Source organism: Trichinella spiralis (assembly GCF_000181795.1).
Source record: "Trichinella spiralis strain ISS 195 chromosome Unknown Scfld6, whole genome shotgun sequence".
NCBI classification, from domain to species: domain Eukaryota; kingdom Metazoa; phylum Nematoda; class Enoplea; order Trichinellida; family Trichinellidae; genus Trichinella; species Trichinella spiralis.
Genome location: NW_003526945.1, coordinates 5,018,160 through 5,027,684, shown reverse-complemented (window position 1 = coordinate 5,027,684; position 9,525 = coordinate 5,018,160). Strand labels below are relative to the sequence as shown.

The window sequence follows — 9,525 nt, the reverse complement described above, 5'->3', positions numbered from 1 at the left end:
GTTTCGATTTTCATTTATCCACTATCAAAAGTTGCTTTGTTCGGCACTTTGCACGTTGGCGACCGAGCTAATTGGTTGTTTGCCATGATTTTGCCCCCCAGCCACGCCCCTCGCGGTCGAAAGCCTCGCTTTTCTTGTTTGCACGTTCGACCGGCCGGCCGACCCGTCGTTCAAGCTTGAACAAATAGCAACTGTTTTACCACAACTGCATTGTTCGACAAAATTTCCAACCAGATCCACTTTGAGGATGGTGCTTTGCACAATTTGCATTATTATTGCTGTTTGTTCGACTCTGGTAGGGTTGGTCGATTGTGTGCATGGTGTCACGTTGTGCGCGCGCGTGTGTATCTGTGTGATGTTTTATTTAAAATTGTGTCATTTTCAACAGTTCATTTTGAAAATAGTTCAACTTTTCTTTTTTTTTGTATATTCCAAAATCACTTCGATCAATTTCCACACACACACACACACAAAAGCTATCGCAACCACAACATTGACTGTCTGTATATAAGGGAAGAAGAAAATTTTCAAAAAAAACAACAACAGCAACAATAATCTGTACTAATAATAATTTATTTGTTGACTTGTGTGGTATGAGGCAGGTTGGTTGTCAAGTTGTCAAAAGTTGAATAAAATGTTCAAGGTTGATGTTCGGTCGGCTCGATTTAGCATACTGTAGGTGTCAGTTTTGTCGTGTATGAAAAATCGAAACGGCAAACACAATCGCAAATAGCTTAACCACAACAATGACAAGAGTATTTTTGTTGCGACACATTCGAAATAAGCCTAAGTCAGACTGTTGGCTAACTTCGTCGTTGTCATGGTTGCAACAGTAGACGAATTGCTGACGTGCGCGTGCTGGTCGGTGAGCAAGTGGAAATTGTGCAGAATTGAATTTTTGAAAATTTAATTATTTTTTTTTAAATTTTGTTCTTTCTTTTTTTTCTCCAATCTGTGAACAACACTGAAAAAGTTGATTTTTGCAAATTGACAATTTTTCAAATATCAAACTACAAAACACAGGTATATATAATTATGTTCAAATAGCATAACGGTTGTTGTAGCTTTTGATTGTTTTTCCAAATTTGTCAGCGATGACGTAACCATTGCACAGGTTATGACAGGTTGTGATAATTTTTCTCGATTCATAAAATTGACGATAATTTCCCCCAACCGACGTTCAACTCACTGTCGCCGCCGCCAGTTAGCACTACGCCGGCTAAATTTCTGTTCATTTTGGTGTTGTTGAATAATTTATTGTTGCTTTGAAATTTCAGACAACGCCTCACCGCCAAGCAGTGTCTGAAGCATCCTTGGATTGAGGTATTGCTAAGAGAAAAAAAAATTTTTTTTTTGCTTTTGGCTATTTTCAACCCAATTGCCTGCTTTCAGCCCCGAGAAGCTGAACATGTGGCACTGTTGCGTCAATCGTTGGTCAATACTCGGCAAACTCGAACACTGCTCGCCAGACGCAGATGGAAGGTACAATTTTTTTCATTTTTTATTCTAATTTTACCTTGTAATGCAAATTTTTTGATTTAAGATAGCCGGACGTATTGTGCTCGGCTGTGTTCGACTCGTGCGAAGCTATTGTTACCAAACCGTTCAGACGGCCACTTTGCATTCAGCGATGCTTGCTGACAGCAATTCTCCCACCAACAACACTGCCTATCTCAATTCGGTAAGTGTCACTTATTATTATTATTTCAATTATTGGAACAATCCATTTTTTTATTATTGCATTTTTTTCTTGAAAAAATGCACAAAGTATCGATAAACCGTTTCAAATACTGCAACCGCCGCGTTATGCGTTATTAGTAATATTCAGTCATCACACACACACATATATATATATATATATATATATATATATTATTTACTGGCATAGTCCAGTTGCACAAATTGTTCCTTTTCAAAATGAATGAACAATTTCCCAAATTCCACGTGACGTTTTTCCATTTATGAACAACAGTTGTTGTGAATTGTGCTTTCTTTTTCTACATACAACATTTGAACGAATCAACAGGCGGCAAGTGGAATATTGCAGTGATTTTTGCATTTTAATTTTTTACAATTTGTCTTAGTGAACACAAATTGCACGCAAATCCAGCTCTGATTATCATCATCATCATCATTTGGTTGCATTTCAGGAAAACTTAATAGAAAGAGCGGTCATGTGCGCCTGCGAAATGGGCAATTTGACAGAATTGGAAAACATATGCTCTGTTGCTAATATCAATTTCAACGATATATCCAACAACGAGGTGAGTGAATCCGACATCCATCCATACATTCTTGAATTTTCTTCTTTCTTTTTTCACAAATTACCACCTTTGCTGCTTTCAGTTGGGGGCTTTGCCCACGCATGTTGCCGCCGTCGCTGGTCAGCTGGACGTTTTGAAATTTCTAGAATCGCGAGGATGTGATTTTTCATTACCAGATAAAGTAATTTTTTGACTTTTAAATCAAACCACATAATATGATTTGCATTTTTTTCAGCGTGGAGACAACCCTTTACATTTGGCTGCTCAGAATGGTCATATAAAAATTGTCAACTACCTCATCAGCAGAGTCGACGTTGGAGCTACAAACAATGTACTTTTTTTTCTGTGTTGTTATTTTCAGCTGCTTTCTACATCCAGTTGAACTTTATTCGAAATTTCAGTTCAAAGAAAACGCTTTGCATATCGCCGTTCGATACGGATTCTTTGACATTTCCGGCAGTCTTGTAATGAGTGGCAAAGTTGACTTGAATGCACAGGATAAGGTGAATTTTTGAAATGTTCAAAAAATATCCAATGTAAAAATTTACAAATTTTCCACTGCAGCACGGAGAAACTGCACTGCACATCGCCTGCTGGCATGGATATACGTTAATTGCAAGCCTGCTTTGCAACTTTAAGCCAGACTTGGGGATCAAAAACAAAGTATATATATATTGTTCAGTTTCTTCAGTTTTGCGCGTTCATTTGTGTTCGTAAAAAAATGCTTTTAGGATGGAGAAACACCACTGATCTGCGCAGCGGTCAGGGGAAATTTGGATTGCGTATTTCTTTTAAAATCTGCCGGTGCAGATTTGGAACAGCGGGATAAGGTTGAAATATTGTCGCCAAAAGAAAACGTTCACTTTTGCCCTGCTTCATGCGTGCTTGTTTTTCAGGATATGCAAACGGCGTTGCATTTGTCGATTCGCCGTCAGCATTCTGATATAGCTCTTCCACTTTTGGAATCGATGAGCAATTTTCATCTGAGTGACAAAGTATGCAAGTTTTGTTTATATATATATATATTTTTTCTATTTTGCATTTCTGAAACGTTCGAATTGGCAGATTTTAAAAATCACTCCAAATTGTAGCACTGTTGTTTAAATTTTATAATTACAATTATACTGGTAGAAAAGTTGATTTATTATTGAACAAAAAAGCCATTCAGTTTTATTTAAAATTAATAAATTGGTCAGGATGGAAACACTCCGCTGCATGTAGCGTGCAAAGAAGGTCTCACGGATGTAGTTCAACGATTGTGTCAGAAAGGTTGCCAAATCGACAGCGTCAACGAAGTGAGAATAAATTATTAATTTAGTGCTTTGTTCTGGCTGACAAATTGTTTGCTAAATTTTCTTTTCTCTTCTCCACGTTTAGGCGGGTCAAACTCCACTGCACATTGCCTGCAAGGAAGGTCACTTGGAAATTGTCAAAATACTGTGTCTTTGGGAGTGCAATGTACATCTCAAGAACAAAGTATGCACTGCTTGAAATTACACCCCCCCCCCATCCTATCTACTATTCACGGGATGTTTCGGGATTTGCATTTTAACATTTCAGGACGGCTTGACAGGAGAAATGATCGCCGCAGCTAGAAATCATCATACTATATGTGAAACTCTGAAAAAAGTGAAGCAGGTATGTATTATCTATTTTTCTCTTTTTCTTGTTCATTCCTTTATCAATATTCGAAAATTTTAATTCGTTGTTTTCAATCAAGGATGTTGTACTGCAGTCGTACATTAAGCAGTTTATTCCTTGCGATGGACAACCGCTTCGTCGTATAAAACTAAAAGTGTTTGGTCAGTCGGGCGTCGGTAAAACAAAATTAATTGATTCTTTGCGACAATTTGGCCTGCTTGACAATTTTCTTCGTCGATTTAGCGAATCCAACGCATCTGTTGAAGGTATACTTTTGATTGTGCAGCTGGTTGGTTTTGTTCATTTGCTTCGTTCAACTGCATTTTCAAATTTAGACGATTTATTGAAAAATAACAAGCCTCTTTCATCCAGACGACCAGTGGATCAGCCATCTCATCCGGGCTACACTAGAGGAATAGAAGTTCACAGTATTGCTGTAGCATGTAAGCTTAATTTGAACAACGCTCTGAATGACAATACAATACAATGCAATACAAAACAGAACAGATAATCATAAATACCGCAAACAATTGACATCTTTCAGTAGCATGCTGTGAAATTTGTTGTGCTTTCTTTATGCGGTGATAGAATTTGCCGTGCAGTGATGTTGGATGAAGATTGTCTGTTGAATTCTATTTTATTTATTATATTGCAATTATTTCTTTGCAGCTGGTATTGAATTTTCTACTTGGGAATTCAGCGGCTATTCACCTTATTGTGCAGTTTACGACCGTTTTATTGGCAACGGTGATTGCATACACGTGGTTGTGTTCAACGTAACAGATCCAACTGAAGTCCAATACAGGGGCGTAATTTTTTGGATGAATTTCATCAAGAGCTGTTTTTCACCAGATTCAACTATTGGTATACTGTGAACATTGCTGCTAATATTCTGTGATTGTGCAATGGAAGAAAAAAATTTTTTTTTGCTTTTTGTTTTTTGCAGGTCCAATGGGTGTGTCAAATAATAGACCAGTTGTTGTTCTTGTTGCCACGCATGTTGATCAAGTTGAACAGCCTATCAGTTTGTCGGCCGATGGTGAATGGACTTCATCAGATGCTGATGCACTTTTGAGCACAATTAAGCTGCGCTTTTGCACTGATTTTGAGATACACGATTCGATAATTGTACTCGATGCAAATGCGCCAAACTGCGTGGGCATGAAAACACTTCGGGCCGTTTTGACTCATCACAGGAAACGAATCGTTGAGGTTTGCAGAAGAATTGATTTCAATTTTCACTCTCAAACTGTCAATTAACAATTCCACTTTACAGCTCCTTCCAAATGGATGTGGTCTTTTGGAAGCTTGCATCAATTTGCTTGGTCAACTTCGTCGCACATTTGCCACTTTTCCAGCCCTCCGTTGGCGTGAGTTTTTTCGTCATCTTCAGGATAATGCGAATCCACTGGCGTCTGAATTCCACTGTCGTGTAATTGTGGAATTGTTGCAACTGTTGGGCGAAGTGGTCTACGTCAGATGCAGCCCCACGGAACAGGGCGGAGATTGGATTGTAATAAATCCCAACTGGCTGTGCCAGGCGATTATTGGTCGCTTGCTTTCGGCGGAATTTTTGCAGACCTGCCAACGAGACGGCTTTTATACTGCCGACGAGATGTTGCTTCTTTTTCCCCAACTGCTGCCCAACGTGACAGAAATGATGCGTTTACTGGACGCGATCGGACTTGGCACGGTTTGTGAATTCGAGGACGATGTCACTTTTGAATTTCCCTGCATGAATTTCGAGCAGTGTCCGCCGAATTATTGGGATCCGTCTCCAAAGCGACTGGTCTACGGAGGATTGAGATTTCTTCCCCGACGAGGAATGGATCACCTTATGCGAGCGAGTTTTTTAAGGTAAATTGAATTTTCTTCCTTTTTTCTTTCAACAGTTGTATTTTGACTTTTCCAATTGGTCTTTAAGTTACGCTTTTTGTGCAGTGGGGTTTTTCTGTATAATAACGCACTTGAAAAGATTTCATTATATCAATTAGGATTGTCACAAAAGAACAGTGCTACTGATTTGTGTTCGACCATTCAAATTAACCCACAAATACGCAGTTTTTAGGCGGTAAAGGTGTAATAAATTTTGAATGAAAAATTTTAAAAAATTAAATAAACAGCACATTGATGATCAAGAATTTATTTTTGAAATTTTTCAGAGTGCAAAAGCATCTGCGACACTGTTCACAGTTTTTTCCAAATCACGTGAAGCTCGAGTTGAGCCAGTGGCACGGCGGTTGCAAATTGACTAAAAATTCAATCGAGGCGGTGGTGGTGAATTTCGGCAAAGATCAGGGCATAGAGTTGCGTGTTCGAGGGCCCAGAGAGTTCGATGTCGAGTGCTTTTGCTTTTTCGACGATTTGATCAGCCTGATCGAGCAGACAGTAGCCGAAGCAGCGCCGGGATTGCTTTTGGAACGGCATTTTCTCAGTGCCAGAGATTTGGCCCAGCATAATTCTGTCATACAAACATACCCACCGGGTCAAATTTTTGCCATGCAACTGGCGGAAAGTGTTCTACTGTCAGATTCATGTGGCGGCGAAGAGCCCTTCCTAGATGTGGTGTGCTTTGGAAGCAAATCCATTGCCTTGTCACTGACGCTGGGCATTGATATGAAAATTATTTCTGTCCCAACAGGTGCAAGGCGGGAACTAGCCAGCTTGCTTGATCCAATGGACACTATGGGTCGCGATTGGAGCATATTGGCGGCCAAACTTGGCTTGGGTCCGTGGTTGGCTGAGATCGAGTCCGCTTGTGAACCTGGAGAAAGCAAGACGGACAGAGTTTTGGGAGAATGGTTCGCTCGAAGACCTTCCGATGCAACTGTCGGTGCTCTGCTCAGATGCCTTAAAGAGATGGGTCGTGACGATGCCATTGATCTGCTTTGTCGAAGCGCCCCTTTGTATGCTTTCAGTCCGGCCAATGTGAATCTGCAAACGTTTGCCACCGATTCAGGCCTTGGAAGCAACAATTCCAGAACAGCCTTCGATACACCGACACGTTTGTCATATTGAAATCTTGCTGCTCATTGATTTGATGACTGCTTTTTTCAGTATTTTCATTGTAAACAATGGACAGCGAGGCTAGGTTCTTGAATTTTGCTTCCCTTTTTATTTGTCTGTTTCAGCATCTGAAAACATGTTCATTGTGTCCTATGCATGTGTGAGTTCGTTTCACAGGTAAGTTCAGTAAGAGGACGTGGAACGCGAACCGGTTGCTTTTTCAGTCTCGAAAACGTTCATTATACTTCTACCTGAAATTTTTAGACAATTTTTATCACTCTTAAATTGAAATATTCTTCTAATTTAACTATAAAACTTTTGCAACTGCGAGAAAATAATTTTGCTCCATATACATACCTTTTGAAATTGTCTTTCAAATTACTACTAAATAATAAATACTTATATTATCATGATAGACGTTTTGGTTTTTCTTTATGAAACTATTCTCAGCAGCGATTCAACAGCCGCTTGTGTTTATTCCATTTTACGATGCTGAACAACGGAAGCGGAAGGATCTGTGATTTTTCTTAAACATAATAACTGAATGGCACACAACTGAAGAAATATACTATGTGTCTAGAAATTATGGAAATTTAGATTTCAAGTTGACGAACCGTTTGTTGAAAAAATGTATCAGATGTTCAATGACTGCATCAGTCCATTGTACGTCTGTATATAAATATATAAATAAATAACTTGATTAAAAAATTTTTTCAAAAACATTATCGAGATGAAGAGGAGGAATTCATTTTCAAATAGAAAAGTTCAGTTCCACAGTTCGGCTTCATCGCGGTTAGACTGCGTCGTATAAAGAATGGTCCACCTGAATAAAAACTATGGAAATCATTTTTATCTCAAAATCACCATATCAGTATCAGAGTGCTTGTTCTTTTGGCTGCTGCGGCTAATGGGCACTAAGGTCATGTAACCTCTGCTCATATCATCAATTTTTTTATTAAAACGATTTTTTATTTTTGTATTTACTATCAGCATGAACATGTGAATTACTTTATTTTGAAAATTTATAAATTAAATGAAAAACAATAGATATAAATAATTAATTTGCAAGCCGTGGAGCACAACTTGATATGTTGCTGACTTGTTCAACTTGACCCAGTATCTATTGTCTTCAGGCAAGACTTATACAATTGAAAAGCAAAGTTATATGTGAATGCTTTGAGCTTTTATGTTTGCTTTTCAGCTTCATTTCAAATAACTGTAGGCTAGCAGTGTGCACTGACTGAACAGTATGGCACTTTTCTTGAAATGCATTCTATGCATCAACAAAATAGATTTGTGCTTTCTTTCAGGATTTATTTTATTTTTATTTCTTGAAAATGATTCATCACGATTTTGAACAACAACAACAGAAAGGTACATCTCATCAACAGAAAGTTGCCTGTTGCTGGAATATCTAAGTTGGAAAGCGGTTTGTTGAAAAAATCCTTTTGATGTTAAACTATTATGGTAATCTATAAAAATGAAATACATGTGAGACGTTTTAATATTTGCGATTACTGTCCATTATAAAGTTATTGTCTTTAGAATGCCATTGTCGAGATGAAAATGAATTATGTTTTCCACAAAATGTTAAAAAGATATTTTCAGAAAAATAAGTTTTATTGACAAAATCACATGCAGAGAAGTGGAAACGCACGGCACAGCGGTTGTTAAAGAAAGGCAAACGTCAACACACACACAAAATGTGAACAGCAGAAAACTGAAGTAAGCAAATAGATACGTTTTGAGACCACGGCAATCAAGCAAATTTTAGAGTGTATGGTTGAAATTCTTTATTTTTATTTATTATATATATATATATATATATATATATATATATCAATTAATGCTCTTAGTTGACTTGTAATCTTTCCATTTTGCACATTGACTGTTAAAATGAAAATAAAAATCCAGAATTTTTAATAAATAATTTATTCTTCATTTGATCAGCGTAACTGAATACTTGCCCATTACTAATGCTTGATAATTGCACAACAATTATTTGTTAATAACGTACGTTTGCATTGATTATTATTGAAAATGATTATCGTTTCGTTTACAAATTATTCAAATTTTCAATGTAAATACATTTTCATTTGTTTTTCCATCAACTAGGCATTTTATTAATGACATTTATTAGAATTAGAAATTATTCACAACAAAAATTTGATTGATGAAATCAACATACACACACACACACACACATATATATATATATAAACAATTATACGTGTAATCAATAAATATTGAAATTATTATAAATTAAAAAAAAGTTTTTGCAAATCATATATCACTATATTGAGTTCATTTATGAAAAGGATTCTTTGATGTTTGAGTACTTTTTCCAGTTCTTCTTTATTGTTATTATAATTTATAAAATATATAATTTATCAGATCAAGCAGATTATGATATTAAGTAAAAGTGACAACATTACTATTAATCTATTTCAGGAATCATGTTTTCCTCCATTGCTTTTAATTTCTCCTCCATATTCTTTTTTGCTTTCATATTTACCTTTACTCATCTTCTTCGTGTAATGTGGCATCACATTAGTTTTGAACTCATTGAATTGGTTTTTATATGTCTGATATGCAGATCGTACTCCCAAGTGTT

General features: G+C 37.0%; 1 protein-coding gene across 1 annotated transcript; it reads left to right on the top strand.

The window, feature by feature from the left end:
• Window positions 1-1,392: 1,392 nt before the first annotated feature.
• On the top strand, window positions 1,393-7,432 carry Tsp_11755a (putative protein kinase domain protein; the record flags this gene model as incomplete). The annotated part of the gene is made up of 16 exons (XM_003374118.1): window positions 1,393-1,482; window positions 1,544-1,681; window positions 2,151-2,264; window positions 2,347-2,445; window positions 2,500-2,595; window positions 2,666-2,767; window positions 2,996-3,259; window positions 3,642-3,740; window positions 3,825-3,902; window positions 4,000-4,348; window positions 4,575-4,769; window positions 4,852-5,117; window positions 5,182-5,762; window positions 6,068-6,909; window positions 7,037-7,071; window positions 7,328-7,432. Coding segments are annotated over 16 exons (3,453 nt in total), but the record flags the coding sequence as incomplete, so codon positions are not given.
• Between the last annotated feature and the right edge of the window lie 2,093 nt (window positions 7,433-9,525).